We start from the raw sequence: 16,025 nt of genomic DNA on the forward strand, positions 1-16,025 counted from the left end.
TTTAAAAATGAAGAGGAAGTTATTTAACTGGAGGTTCTTCTAGATGTGTGGTCCCTATCTGTATTCCGCTGAGGGTTTACACATGCGCACCATGCATCCGGCACACCATGAGCCTGGAATCAGAGAATTTAAAAGTAGTAGTGTCTGTTGGTCTGTGCAAGTGCCCTGAACTTGCTGCATGGTTTCATCCACGGTTATAAAGGGAGGAGCGGACTGACTGCGTCTCCAGTTCCTTCTCCACTGCAAATCAACAGATCTGCCCCTGAGAGGAAGGAGGGCAGAAAGTGGAATACAGATAGGGACCACACATCTCAAAGAACCTCCAGTTACAGATAAGTAACCTCTTCCTCATCTTTGAGTGATAGTCCCTATTGCATTCTATTGAGGGCGACCAGCAAGCAGTACCTAAGTTGGAAAAGGGCACAAGAATGTAGATGGGAGAGATGAGTGGAAGACAGCTGCACTGAAAGAGGCATCTGCCACTGAGTCTTGCACCAAGGCATAATAAGTAGCGAAGGTGTGACTCAAACTCCATGTGGCCACTCTACATATATCCTGAAGTGGCACGTCCTAGAGGGAGGCCATGGTCGCAGCATGGGCTCTTGTTGAGTTGGCCCACGCTCCGAGGGTGACTGCCGCCCCTTAACTCTTTCAGCTATTGCAATAAACAGTCAGAGATCTCCTGGTCGATTTTGTCCTGTGTAAGTAGAAGGCTAAGGCCCTACGGACATCTAGGGAGTGGAGTCTCTGTTACTCTTCCAAAGTGTGCCATTTCGGGAAGAAAATAGCTAAGTGGATAGGTTGATTAATGTGAAATTGGAAGACTACCTTTGGCAGAAGTTGGGGATGCAGAGGCGAGGAAATTTTATCAGTACAGAAAGTCATGAAAGGAGAGCCCGCCATCATGGCCCCAGGCTCGCCAACTCTTCCTGCTGACATGATAACCAACAAAAACACGAACCAACAAAAACAACATGATAACCAACAAAAAACAGGCCCCCAAACTATTTTATTCAAACTACCAGACACTACCTAAAAACAACAATTTGTAAAAATTAACTATATACAAGGTTGCTTGAGAAAGTGCGTCACAAGCAAATGGACAGCAATTGTTCCAACCTGGACCATACGGCAGTGAGAAGGAACTGGAGATGAAGTTGGTCTGCCCTGCCCTTTATCACCTTGGATGAAACCATAAGGCCAGTTCAGGGAGCACGTGCAGTCCAACTGACACTACTACTTTTAAATTCTCCAGCTCTGGATGCATGGTGGTACAGACGCAGGGTGCGCATGTGTAAACCCTCAGCGTAATACAGTAGGTACCATCACTCGAAGAACACCACAGATTTTAAAACCAAGTTTAGACTCCACAGATGGACCACAAGGTTAAACTTGGTTTCAGGCAAGATATAGCACTAACAAAACATCTGATATAGAAATGAACTCCTGTTATGAACTTTTTCATTTTCCTTCTGATTGCACCAAGAATGTAAATTTATCCCTGAAGGATGGTTGGTCATTGGTTATGAAAGCATGTGTCCCACAGACCATTGTTTAAAACAATGGTTCTCAAACTGTGGGTCGGGACCCCAAAGTGGGTTGCAACCCCCTCTGAATGGGGTCACCAGGGCTGGCTTAGACTTGCTGGGGCCCGTGGCTGATGCCTGAGCCCCACTGCCCCAGGCCAAAGCCTGTGAGCTTCAGCCCTGGGTGGCAGGCCCCGGGTTGCAGGCCCCCTGCCTGGGGCTGAAGCCTTGATCTTCAGCTTTGGCCCACTGCCCAGAGCAGTTGGGCTTGGGCTTTGGCCCCCCCCACCCACGGCAGTGGGGCTTGGGTGGACTCAGGCTTCGGTCCCCCTGCTGGGGTTGCATTCATTCCTCAATCCTCCTCAAAACTCAGTATCAATATTCCTATACCCATAAAAACATCAGAAATGAAATCGATTCAGCTGCCTTATTTACAATAGTTAGATGGTATTTATTATTTTTATTCCAATATTTTTTATGCACAACGAGTAATGACAATGCTGCACATCTGAAAAAGATAAGTACTGGTTTAAAAAGCATGTACCTGGAGATAACAGGTGACTTGCTTCCATTCACTGTATTTGTTCTTTCCCAAGGTTTCCTTGTTAGTTCTTTAGATATATAAATAAAAACATTAGAGACACCAGCTTTCATATTCATTCATCACTAACAATGCATATGAAGTAACGTCAGGTAGCTATGGACTTAAGATACTTAACTTTTACCATCTTGCATTAATTCTTCAAAATTAAACGACCACCTGGAAAACGATTATCTTTTATTTATTTATTTTGATCAGTTACACTATGTGTAGTGCAGGTATCACCTAACTGTTTCACTTTGTCTTTGTATAGTACATTGTGCAAGAGGGCCATAAGATCGGCTGGGACCTTTAAGTGTTACTCCAACAATCACCTCTTTAGATTCATTGTATTCATATTAATGTTGAAAGCTAGCCTCATGTATACTCAAGTTCTGTGCTCCATCTAGTGGAGTATGTTTTCAGTTCTATTAGAAATTCTCTCCAAGAAGTTTTGGCTCACTACCTTGAGTCACCTACAGCACTGTAGATTAGGGTTACCATATTTAGTGCCTCCAAAAGGAGGACACTAAAGGGGCCCCAGCCCCGCCCCCGCCCCCTCCCCAAAGTCTCCGCCCCCTCCCCTGCTTCCCGCGAACATTTGAGTCGCGGGAAGCCCGAAGCAGGTAAGGGGGGCCGAGCGCCCGGCCCGGCCCCGCTCCGCCGGCCCGGCACCGCATGTCCGATTTTCCCGGACATGTCCGGCTTTTTGGGATTTCCCCCCGGACGGGGATTTGGAGCCCAAAAAGCCGGACATGTCCGGGAAAATCCGGATCTATGGTAACCCTACTCGAGATATAAATAAGGGTACATGATCATGGGCAATGAAATGCACTTCTGTCTAACAGTTAAGGATGACTGCATAAGTCACTGGCAGGGTACAGCCAAGAATCAGCTATTTGTGATTAACTGCAACAAATAAAAGTCCATTACTCTGTCTAGAGTCCTGTTGTAGTTATTATATATCAGAGGAGGAGCCATGCTGCAGAGATATTAGAGGTATACACTTTACTAATATAAGTTTAGAGATATTAGTATACAAGTATACTTTGCCAGGATACAGTAATAACTGCCAATAGTCCAGGTCTGACCATAGTAGTCTGTTTTTTTCCCCCCATTGAACTCCTATCCCCGCCAGTGTCCTGTGATTGTTGTCAGGCAATTTGCTTGATAGGGAACAGAGAAGGCGGCTGCCAGTTGCCTCTTACTCCCACACACTCAACTCAGTGGGTCCCTGCACTGAGATGGGAGTTCTGGGGCAATTTCTCTTGGTGTATGTCACCTGCTCTTCCCCAGTGGTATGAGATGTTTGCACTACTACCGGATAGCAACAGAGACTTAGCCATTCAATGGCAGAATACATGAGATTTTGATTATGGGACAAAAAACAGATGGCAAATTCAGTAGTCTACATTTACAGCTTTGTCCCCACATAATACTATTATATCAATGACTGCCTATCCTGCAAACACATTGCCATTAGCTTCTGTTAATTTTTTAAAACTTTGAATCCAGTTCACGTGTTTGCAGCTGTACATTTCATGTGCAGTTTTACGTTTAGCTATGTATGGTAAATGTCAGACAACAAACCTATTTAAAAATCGCATGACTTTGTTCACCTCAACTTTGTTCAAAGAGTGTGTACTATTTATATTAAGGCTATCAGTGGATTTGTGGACAGTAACATAAGAGAAAATAGTTAAGATTAACCATAAATGGGGATAATTTGAGCTTTAGACAAATTATTACCAACGAATAAAACAAGATTTATTTTTAACTACTGATCATACTAAGATACTTATATCATTTCATTTTCATGATAAAACACTCAGGATTATGAATTCTGATACCATAACAAAACAGTTTTTAATAAAACTTCAGCACTAACACTTAAAGGGAATTTTGAAAAGTTAAAGTGCACTTCACAGATTTATACTACTTACCAGGTGTGCTTGTTGAAGAAGGCTTAGAAGTTGAAGGCTCTGATTCTTCCTGATTAAAATGAGGAGAAAAAGCTTTAGAATCCTGCAAATCTGGTCAGATTGATGTAAAGTTGTTTAACGGAATTGTTTATATTTTTATAGCTAAATCTTTTTCAGGCAGTTAATGAGCTCTGTTCACATAAAATCTCACTAGAAGTACAGAAGAAATTTGTAAGAACTAAACTAAATGTTTAAGACAACCCCATTGTACCCTTTGAAAAAAATGGAGGTTATATTTTTCCATTAAGACAAGCTGTAAATGATTTGTAATTTGAACCACTAGAATAGCTTTCTTATATGGCCTGGTATTAAATAATTCAAAGCCGGCAAAATAATAATCAATTTACAGTTTTATCCTCTTTCTGCTCTGGTTCTGTTGATCCCTTTTCAGCAATTCTTCTCCTAAAAGACAGAAACATGAGTTAAGAATGAAAGGGAGATGGCTTAAGTATCAAAGTTATAGCTACAAAATGGAAAATATTTGTTTAGTAATGTTAAAGGCATACACGACTTGAAATCAAGATCAACTTAAAAACAGGAAAAAGCAGTTTCAAGTATACACTTTCCACTGAGTCTTCTAGCCAAAACCAGTGGTTTTGCAATCACATTTTCTTATTTAAAATGTTGGTTTTTGCTCCCACCCCGCTGAGCAAAAGACACACGCAGAGGAAACTAGCTACTTGACTATTCACGAGTGAAAATAAAGTTGACTGTACACAAAGTGCTATGAACGCACAAAGGAAAAATATTTCTGTAATTTTTCAGTTGTAGATTACAATAGTAGGTACATTCTAAGACAGAGGTATGATTTTTAAGTTCACAGTATTCCTTTAAGATTACTGTGAAACTATCATACTATCTACAGCTGTGTAAGAATACAATTATTTGTTTACCTCCTGGCCAGCAGGGCGCTCATTTCTTCCATTAATCCACTGCCTCCCAAGGGAAGTGGTCCATTTCCACGAACACTGTCTGTTTTAGATGAAGCTCCTCCACTTGAACTAGAGAACTCTTCACTCTTTATGACAGTACACAAAATAATAGTATATTTGAGAACTATTGAATAAATTCATGATTTTACATTCATGCAGAAAAACACTAATGTAACTTACTACAACAAAAATCACCTGGGCATAAAATACAGCTTCAATGAATACATCTAACAACTCTGCTTTAATTAGTCAAGTTGCTCTCTGGGTAGACCTATTCCTGCTATTCAAGTTATTAATATGTTAGTAGAAATTATTTCAAAGTTACCCTCATAGAATTTAGAAGTGTAAGTCACAGACAAATCCAGATTTACATTTACCCGTGACACTTTCCTAAGTTTGGCTCCAGCGAGTGCAGCTGCTAGTCCAGTTAAAGGGCGACTGTCTTCAGACATAGATCCCATAGAAAATCCAGAGGTAGGGAGAGGAGGGGCAGGAGGTGGAGGAGGAACAGGAGGAGGAACTTGGCTAGGAAGAGGAGGCGGTGGCGGTGGCCCTGAGGGTGGAAGTGGAGGTGGTGGTGGTGGACCTGGGGGAGGTGGGATTGCTGCTGAAGACTGGGCTGGGCCAGGTGGTAGTGGAGGTGGGGGTGGAGGTGCAGGTGGTCCTTGGATGACACCTATTTGAAACGAAAAACAACATTAAGAATTAAGACGAGCTGGATTTTATTTCCATTGAAATAAGGGCTTTTCTTCTTAGTACATACTAAGAAAAAAAATAGTCTTCCTAAATTAACTAGAAAAATATTGTGTCTTGTTTAAACACAGGAAAAATAATCCACCTTGGGGAAAACAAGTTTTTTAAAATACATTAATAAGCATTATATTGTACATAATGCTGTAGAAGAGAAGAGGTTAGCCAAGAGAATCCTTAGACATGCAACACAATGACACTAGTCAGTCTTTTCACTATAACAAAAAAACTGCTACATAAAGAGAAAAGTGGGCAGAATTTTAAAAGAAAACCGATGAGTAACACAAGCACTACAGATTATAAGAGAAAAACACTCCTTCACCTGATAACTCAAAATGGGTCTCAGAATGCAAACCTAAAATGCAATGTTACTTTCCAAGCAGGTGCTCCCACTCCACCCAAACATTTAAACAAACCTTTTAAAAGTTATTGTTAAACTGAAAGTTCTGAAACTTGATTTCTAGACTTACATAAATACATCTTATCTGTAAATATTTCAGAACTTAATTCTAATTATTAAATACAAAATACACTAGTGAGTTAGAGAATTGTTATTCTTGTAAGATAAAGTTTATAGGGAGAGCAACTGTTTTTAATTTTGTGAAAAAAATACATTTCATATGACTCCTTTAATTCTCTAAATTGAGAATGATATGCAGTATATGCTTTGAGGAAGAGCATTGTTTAAGTATTACTACAAATGCAAAAAGAGTTTATTCCATGAGCACAAACAAGCAATTATATATGAAACTAACGTAATTTTTTTTTTTTTTAACTTTTTCTGATTATTATAAAACATCTTAATAAATTATTTGAGTGGAAGATCATCATCCAACTTAGTAAATTTAAGAGCTTGACTTCACGTAAAAGTTGCACCACTTTAGCTAAAATTAGTATTTAGTTTAACTGGTGCAGACGTATGCATGGATACTCAAATCTTTTTAATCCTTGTTTATGTCAACTTAAAACCTGTTGATTGTTGACTTGAATTATTTTAAACTAGGTTTATATCAAATTAAGAGCATGCACAAGCTTTTGCATCACTGTAACTAGAATTTAGAACTAATTGTAGCTAAACTGGTGTGACTCTGTCCGGGGTGGGCAAACTATGGCCCGGGGGCCACATCCGGCCCTTCAGTCGTTTTAATCTGGACCTCGAGCTCCAGCTGGGGAGCAGAGTCAGGGGCTTGCTCCACTCTGCGTGTGCCATGACTCTGCGCAGCTCCCGGAAGCAGCAGCATGTCCCCCCCTCCGGCTCCTACATGTAGGTACAGCCGGGGGGTTTCACACGCTGCCTCTGCAGCTCCCATTGGCTGGGAACCATGGCCAATGTGAGCTGCAGGGGGTGGCGCCTGCGGATGGGGCAGTGGGCAGAGCCGCCTGGCCGTGCCTCTGCGTAGGAGTCAGAGGGGAGTCATGCCGCTGCTTCTTGGAGCTGCTTGAGGTAAGCGCCATCCGGAGCCTGCACCCCTGACCCCCTCCTGTGGCCTACCCCCCGCCCCAGCACTGATCCCCTCCCACCCTCCGAACCCCACAGTCCCAGCCCGGAGCACCCTCCTGCACCTCAAACCCCTCATCCCTAGCCCCACCTCAGAGCCCGCACACACCCCCCACATCCCTACCCCAGCCCAGAGCCCCCTCTCGCACCCTGAACTCCTCATTTCTGGTCCGACCCCAGCTGGAGCCCTTGCCCCCTCCCACATCCCAACCCCCAATTTCATGAGTACTGATGGCCCACCACACAATTTCCATACCTAGATGTGGCCCTCGAGCCAAAAAGTTTGCCCACCCCTGCTCTATGTGTAGATCTGGTCTAGCACATGAGTGTGTGTATTCACAAATTCACACAGTCCAGATATATCTTGTAGTAATTACATACATATAGCTAATACTTGAACTACCTCATAAGTATCAGTAAATGGTTCAGATTACTTTTCACTAAGACCAATTCACACATTCAAAGCTCCATCATATGCTCCCTTGGTTCACACTGCAATTAGGAATTTACTACTACTACTACCTAGTTTCAGGGAATTCTAAATAAACTAATGATGCAGAATTCATCAAATAATCACGACTCAAATAGTTCTTGAAAAATAAGACCCAACGATTCTAGATATGTAGTTAAATCTTTCACAGAGCATATTATCCCAACTCTTCTTCTCTTCAGAGCTTTATAATATCCTCTATCATCCCTTCAAAAACTGTATTTTGTTGCAGTATTAAGATCACTGCAATTTTCAAAAGTATTCTATTAATTTAAGACAATTAAGGGTTTGATGCAAATTGGTTTTGGGTGCGTTCCTGATTAGTTAATTAATAGCAATAACAGAAAGCCTTACCCTGCTGGGTCGGAGGTTCAATCAGCTGAGAGGCTGCCTGCAAGACTGGCTCAGAAGCAGAGGAGTCTCCCAGCACAGAGTTTAGAGAGTTCTCAACAGAGGCAGGGGTAGCTGCAGAGGGAGAAGGGAGAACACTAGGCTTGGATGAGGGAGTTGAGGCATTAGGGGAGCTAGGAGAAGGCGAAGTTTGAGGTCCAGAGAGTGAGATAGGTGGAAAGGAAGGCAGTGGTGGTGGAGGCGGCGGCGTTGAATCTGAGGTAGAAGGTGAAGGAACTGGGTAAGTTACAGACTCAGGAAGCCCATTGGGAGGAGGAGGAGACTGGGGCATTTGGGACACAGAACTAGAAGCAGAAATTGGCAGGACAGGTCTTGGACCAGTAGCTTTGCCCGGTGGGCTGCTGATCATTACTGGCGGAGATGGGGGAAGTGGTGCAAAACTGGGAGCAGACCAGACAATGGACTTTGTATTTGGAGGCAAAGAAGTTGGGGCATTCACAGGAGAAGGTGGTCGAGAATTTTTGTTCAGAGGACGAGGAACTGTAGCATAATGGGGAAGAACAGGGTGGAAGGCGGAGCCTAAAGATGTAGCAAAACGTGATGCGGAATGCCTTAGTGGCGGTGTAGGGGGAGTGGAAGTCGGTGGTGCAGTAGTCACTACAGCGTAATCCGGAGTGGAATCTGACCCTGGTGCTGATATTGCTTTTGCATATGATGGAGGAGGTGCTGAAGGAGGCTGGCAACTGGAGTATTCAGGAAGTGGTGTGCTATACAGGGAGTTGTCGAAAGATGAAGCTGGACAGAAGATGGAAAGCAGCAGCAAAGGCAGGATAAAAAAGGAGAGAGAGAAAAAGGGAGCTAATGAAGCAACAAAATCAGCATTCAAACAAAATGTATAAATGTAGACTATAGTTAGTACCAGAGGATTAGGCACAAGTGAAAATACTGCTAGGAAAGTTTTTACATACTATAAAAATCTATTTTTTATTTCACCAACTATTTTTGTGCCAACATTTGAATTTACAAGCACATTCTGGAAATCTAAAGAACTATGGCATAAGTTCTCAAATTCCATTAGTGAAATGGATTAGGCAACAGGATTTACTAATTGGTCCTTCCATATCAGCTTTACCTTTGATTGGTTGCAACTCAAGTGTAGTGATCTTAACATTCATTCTAATTTCACCAATAAAACTAACATATAGGCAGTAAGTAAACCTGATTCTTCCCCTCCCGAGAATAGGGAGATCACTCCATACAAGAGTAAAAATATTCAAAGTGTAACACAAAGAAATCAATACTTTCTTCTCAAGCAATTTGTTTTACATTTGATGGTTTAGTTTCACCAGCAGTTGATTTCTCACATGCATTAAGTTAAGTAATTAAGAAATGCTTAACTACATGTATCATTACATTACAAAATTCAGAAAGTGAAGTTAGCTCCTGGCTTATCTTTGGATCCTAGCTTGCTGCAGATAGTTTGCTACAGGTTATATCTACTGATACATCAAAAACTGATATCTTAATATAAACCATATTAATTGATAAATAAGAAATAAGACTCTTGGTGTGATATCTGCCTTGCGATGTTACCAAGCTGGCCTATGCATGTGCACACCTCTAGAGTGTACAGATTCTCTTAAGCCAATGGTGTCATTATCAGAATACATAAGAATGTATATGGTCTTGCTTAATTGATCAAAGTAGACTATAAAGTATTTAGAAATGTTAATCTTCAAATGGTCATGTCTTCGGGTGCCAACAAATTCAAAAACCTTTTGTGCAATTAGAAAATACAGTAAACAATAAGCACCATTTACTCATTTTATTTCAGTTATTGGAAATTATGACAATTCTAGAGAAAAGGATGTTCTCCTGAGGTCAGGCATCCAGAATTACAATAGTTAAATAAAAGAAGCTAATCCCAGAAAAATTAAGATATATGCGATTGAGAAACAGATTTTGTCTTCACATAAATACTTACTGTCAACTCTGCCCTGTCCCACTTCATTGACCAAACACAAACAAACAGTCAAGCCAGTACTTGAATACATTCAGTTTTGAAATTCTTACCAGCATTTGAAATTCTTCTCTCTCTCTCCCACTCCAGTTGTTCCCTTTCTAATTGTTCCTGACGTTCTCTTTCTTGTCTTTCCCGTTCAAGTCGTTCAAGTCTCTCTCGATCTTGCCTCTCCCTTTCTTGTTTCTCCCTTTCTAGGCGTTCCTGCCGTTCCCTTTCTTGCCGCTCTCTCTCCAACTGCTCCTGTTCTAGTCGCTCTCTCTCAAGTCTTTCCCTTTCTAGTCTCTCTCTCTCCAGCCTCTCCCGTTCCATTCTCTCACGATCCAGTCTCTCCCGTTCAAGCTCCTTCTGCCGTTGCTGCTCTTGCAACTGTCTGCAATAGAGAAAACAAGGGAAAGGTTAAACTGAAGAAAAGATGCAGGAGTACTATAAAGTAACAAAATATGTGCAAATTTGCTTTGTCATTAAAGTTTTTTGTGTGTGCATTTGCCTAAGGATGCTGTTGTAAGAAGTCTTGACTAAGATAAAAAGGTGGTTTTTAGAACATGTTGTCTAGCATGTGCTAAATCTATAGTAATAGCTGATGTTTTACACATGCTTAAGTACAACTTGTCTTGTCCACATTAGTTTTAGAATGAGATGAGTGCCAGCTAACACATTCTAAAACACCTTTTTCCTAGGTTAGTTAAGTCCTTCACGACTGCACTCAGTGTTCCATTTTACCATAATTAACTTTGTTTGCTGGCTAAATGTTTCCAAGTTCTGTGTCCATATTTGTTCAGATCTCTCAAGTTCTGGACAATGTTTTTATAAATCAAAAACAGATTAATGAAAATTTCCTGTTAGAGTCTAAGAAGACAAAAAAAGTCTTGGATTTCAATCAAATATTTAAGGAAATATTACAATAGCACACTGAGACACACAAATAAGATGACTTATGATAGGATTAAAATTCCACACTATTAAGATTAGAAGGCAGGGATTGCTTTGAGGTGCTCCAGACTGAAATTCGATGAAGATGAATCAGTGATGGTGCAGGGATACATTAAGATGGTTCAGTCTTTGCTGTTCTTTATTTGATCTGGTACCTCAATGAAATAAGAGGTGTAGAAAAGTCTGACCCTGACATATGGGAGGATTTCAAAAAGGAAACTGGATTGTTAAATGCCCCCTTCTGTGCAGTTGGTTCAGATAAAGCCCCAGAACATGAAAACAGAGCAATGAAATTCGTTTTGAGGGGTGGGGGGCATAACAGCACTTAAGTGTTCTTTCCAGATTTTTCCTGACATCCTCAGAACTCCATCAAATTTTGAATGAAATTAAGCATGTCTAGGGTGACTTCTCCAGAAGTAACCAAGCACCATCTAGGCTCATTAGGTGCCGTTAAATGCTAAGAAGGGGCTTACTCGTACTGGCAACCTATTCATGTATGATGGACTGGAACTCATTAATAGAATGACAGAAGCAGTCTTCAGTGATGAGCTAGCTAAAGACGTCAGTCGAATGGTTACTCTGGGTCATGACTTATATGAAGCCTTCAAACCCTACAGAATTATCCAAGGCTCTGTCAATCTATGGGCTCCAATCAAGAAGAGCAGACTAAAACTGTACTCGAATGCAAACAAGTCAGAGTGAAACTGGCAGGAACTATTACAGAGCTAGCCCCAGACAGGTCATTGTTTACTCATCTCCTGGTTATGTCCAGACCTCAGAGTGATGTTGAACTATGTGAGATTTTGGGAAGTACAAGTGCTTTGTGGCACCACAACTGATGTTTGGATGCAATGGAATAGTTCAAATGTGCCAGGCAAAAAACAAACTAATGCACATCTTGCATGATCTTCCTACACCAGCATCTACTGGCAACATGACCAGTACCTTATGCCTGCGTAGGCCTTTCAGCGTAGCAATCATAGATCGTATGACTGAGGTACAAACTCTTGACAAACCAGAAACTATTAACTCCTGCTGAGATATGGCTGAACACTTCATGATGAGGCTACAGAGAAAATACTGAATATATGACTAATTGCACCTCATGTTTGACACGTATGCAATGGAATTGATTAAAAATATTACCAGAGAGAAGAGACTCAATGGCATTGTACTTGTCCAAACCAAAATAACGGACTCCACAAATATCTCCATACTTGTCTCATACTTGCACAAAGGACAAGTTAACCACATACCTTGCAGGAAAAATGCTTCAACATACAAGGGATTGCCTGAAGAATTCTGTCATTTCATGGAGTAATGAAGCTGCTGGCTTGCACTGTTCAATGGAGTTTCTTTGTAGTACTCATGAGAAAGCGGACACTAAAATTATCTTGCATGCCAATGCCATCAAAGCCATATAGATGCTACTGAACTCTGGATTTTTGCATAGACAGAGATGCAAATTATCAAGCAATGGAATGGGTCTGGGATGAACTAGCACATCCAAAACTACCCTCCTCTATCAGTCTTGGAGGATGGACTGATTACACTAGTTGTGTGTGAAATATTACCCGCTCCAGAATCAATCCTTCAGCTAATCAAATGCTTGTGTGCAAAACCACCTTGCAAATGATTGGCCAGCAGCCTGCCTTGTATGGAGATATGTGAGTGCAGCATGGATGAAGATCAATGTGTCTAGCGGTGGTGCCCTAGCAGAGATGACACCAATAATGACTTTGATGAATAAACGTTTTCAGCCCTACACGTCAAGGCTAATTTCCCCAGAATTAGCCAAGGCAAGTGTCGTTTATATGTAAGCAATGCATCCCTATGTTGAAGTATAATTTTTAAAAGTTGATTTTTAAACATTTTCTCAAATATATATCTACACACTTGGCTTGTCATGTTTGGTATCATTCATTGTGGGAGAAAGGGTCTTTGAATGATCCCTAGCTTGATCTATTTCCAACAATGCTGTATTATCAAAATTTCCACCAATCAGAGGACCTGTAGCTGAGAGCCAAGAGCGGAGGGGGGCGGTGAGTTCCCACCGCCACACTGCAGAGGGTGACATCACTGAAATTATGATTCTGTTGATTTTTATAAATCAAATGATACCTTCCTTACTTTTCTCTCACTAATTTGCCCATGGAATGAGATTTTACTATATTATGCTCCCAGACTATTTCATCACCGTTTTCTTTTCTGTGTCTAAGGGTATAGGCCTCCAGTCAGACTCTAAAACATTAGTTTCCCAAGGCCACACAGACTACTGTAACAATTGCTCTTGTTCCTACCTAGTTTCTGTTGACTCAGGGGAAATTATAATCTACATTTCCAGGGAAGAAAGACGTGTGCAGTATTTTTTTCCCTCTGTAATAATCATTAAATCAGACCACTCATGCCACTATTAAATAACTACTTAATAATAATTTAGTTATTCTCTTAGGACTTTTTACTCTGGTTGAAATATTACAGAAATGTTAAAACTGTGCCACAAATGCTATCTTGCAGCCAAAAGTTAATTACACAATCACTAGGACTAAATTATTCTAATTACAATTTAAAATGTGGGTTACTAAAAAACTAATATCTGAATGGCACTGAAAATTCAAGATAGTGTATTGTAAAACTGAATGATCTGCATTGCAAGCCTATCTTCAAGAACTCATGGTAAATGGGTGAAGTCCCAGAGGACTAAAGAAGGGCAGACCATAGTCTTTAAAAGGGAAAATAGAGGACCCAGGAAATTATAGACCAGTTAGCCAAACTATGATACATGGAAAGATACTGGAACAAATTATTAAACAATTAATTTGTAAGAACTTAGAGGACAATAGGGTTATAAGGAATTGCCAGCATGGATTTGACAAAAACAAAGCATGCCAAACTAACCTAATTTACTTCGACAGGGTTACTGGCCTTCTAGATATGGGGAAGCAGTAGATATGATATATCTTGAATTTAGCAAGGCTTTTGCGACAGTCCCAGATGACATTCATATAAGCAAACTAGGGAAATGTGGTCTAGAGAAAATGACTGCACCGAGGGTGCATAACTGGTTAAAAGACTACACAAAGAGCAGTTATCAATGGTTCACTGTCAAACTGGGATATTGTATCCAGTGAGGTGCCACAGGGATTTATTTTGGGTCTGGTACTATTCAATATTTTCATAAATGATGGAGATAATGGAGTGACTGAGCACTCTTGATCAAAGATTTTCATCAGGAGCATCTACAGGTCTGCGCCTGTGCCCTAGATAGCCTCATGCTCCAGTATGAGGGTATATTTGGGAGGGACAGGGAGATTGCCACCACTCCAGTTTCTTCTCAATCATAAAAGTCCAGCGAAATGACTCCAAAGCAGCATGGAAGAAGGGTTATTAGTGCAACACCCATCAGGATCACTTCTTGAAGAATTCCAGTTATGGTACAAGGTAAGTAACCTCTCCTACTTTGAGTAGTGTCCCTACAGGTGCGGTACCGACTGTAGAACACACTGGAAGCCTTGCCAGATCTGGAAGCAGCCATAAGAGCGTAGTGCTGGTAAGACATGTACATCGAAGAGCAGGTTGCTGTCCTGTAGATGTCGGAGAGAAGTATGATTTTCAATAGGGCTACAAAGGTAGATTGAGCCCTGGTGGAAAGAGCTATCACCCTTGGAGGGGAGCAACCCCCAGAAGCTTTATAACAGGTTAAGAAGCATCCCACAAACCATTTGGATGTTTTTTGCGTGCATCGGATGTCCTTTCATTCATTCTGCAATTGGGATGGAAAGCACTAAAGAACTCAGTCTGTTGAGATAAAAAGGCAAAAGCTCTTATATCCATCATATGGAGGCATGTTTCTTCTCTTAAAGAGTGAAGGGAGAGGCTTGGGACAAAAACACCGGTAGGTGAATCTCCTGATTAATGTGGAATTCTGAAGCAATTTTATGTAGGAAGCAAGGGTGTGAACATAGTGTCGCCTTATCACAACAGCACACTGCGTATAATGGACCATCCATCAAGGCTCCAATCTCCCCTACCCTCCTGGCTGAGGTGATGGCTATGAGCTGTGAGACTGACAGACAAATGAAGGAGGAAACTGTTCTCCAGGAGTTCAAATGGGGGCCCCCTTAGCACACTGAGAACTAAGTTGAAGTCTGGCAAAGATGGGCTGTGACAAGCGAAAGATCATTGGTAAAACCCTCAGGGCAGTGGAGAGGCCGAAGGATAGAATGCAGAATGCTGTTTGTGGTCCCTGAACATCACAAAACACAGGTAATGTCCATGCAAGCGGATATAAAAATAAGCGTCCTGAAGGTCAAGGGAAACAAACCAATCTTCTGGATCCCAAGAGGGAATTATTTCTGCTAGAACTAGTATTCTGAACCGTTGAGAGTGGACAGAGGTGTTCGCAGACATTAGGTCCAGAATGGGTCTCTACCACCCATTTTCCTTCAGGAACAGTAAGTACCAGGAACAGAACCACTTTCCAATGAAGTCTGGTAGGACAGGATTGATCTCTTCTAATGTTAGGAGGGATTGTACCTCTCGTCTCAGAAGACCTTTGAGAGAAATAGGGTGACCATATTTCCCTATGCCCAGGCAGTGGGGGAAGGAAGGAGGCTGCTGGTGAGTTGAGCACTCCGACCGGGGGCTAGTTCTCTGCACAGCGCTGGGAGCGGGACGTACCCCACTAGAGGGGGAATATGGAGGAGCAGCAGGGCTGGGGGTGTACGTGTGGAGGGCAATGCAGAGTGAGGACAGCGAGAGGGGGATCACTTAAAGGGCCGATGGGTGGGTAGCAGAGGTGACACATAACCGGCCGCCACCTGGCACCTGCCCGCACTCACCAGCCACAGCAGCTCGCAACCTGTGCTGTCTGGAAAAGGGACAGGGGGTGGGGTCCTGCTGGCCAAGAGCCAGCATGCAGTGGGAGCTGTGCTGAGTGATCAGCAGGTGGAGCAGGCAGGCT

The 16,025-nt window shown here is 41.8% G+C and overlaps 1 protein-coding gene across 13 annotated transcripts in view; it reads right to left on the minus strand.

Moving 5' to 3' along the window:
- ENAH (ENAH actin regulator) overlaps positions 1-16,025 on the minus strand; it is a 181,462-nt gene that overhangs the window by 14,091 nt on the left and 151,346 nt on the right. For 6 of the 13 annotated variants that reach the window (XM_034764682.1, XM_034764680.1, XM_034764679.1 and 3 more), the window contains 7 exons: positions 10,183-10,502; positions 8,113-8,904; positions 5,398-5,696; positions 4,982-5,106; positions 4,436-4,490; positions 4,050-4,098; positions 2,071-2,137 (listed from right to left, as the gene is read on the minus strand). In XM_034764682.1, the coding sequence (XP_034620573.1) occupies positions 2,071-2,137; positions 4,050-4,098; positions 4,436-4,490; positions 4,982-5,106; positions 5,398-5,696; positions 8,113-8,904; positions 10,183-10,502 (1,707 nt within the window). The remainder of the gene's footprint in view (positions 1-2,070; positions 2,138-4,049; positions 4,099-4,435; positions 4,491-4,981; positions 5,107-5,397; positions 5,697-8,112; positions 8,905-10,182; positions 10,503-16,025) is intronic. The other 7 variants (XM_034764686.1, XM_034764688.1, XM_034764687.1 and 4 more) reach the window with 2 other exon arrangements.

Source organism: Trachemys scripta, chromosome 3, assembly GCF_013100865.1.
Source record: "Trachemys scripta elegans isolate TJP31775 chromosome 3, CAS_Tse_1.0, whole genome shotgun sequence".
In the NCBI taxonomy this organism is placed as follows: domain Eukaryota; kingdom Metazoa; phylum Chordata; order Testudines; family Emydidae; genus Trachemys; species Trachemys scripta.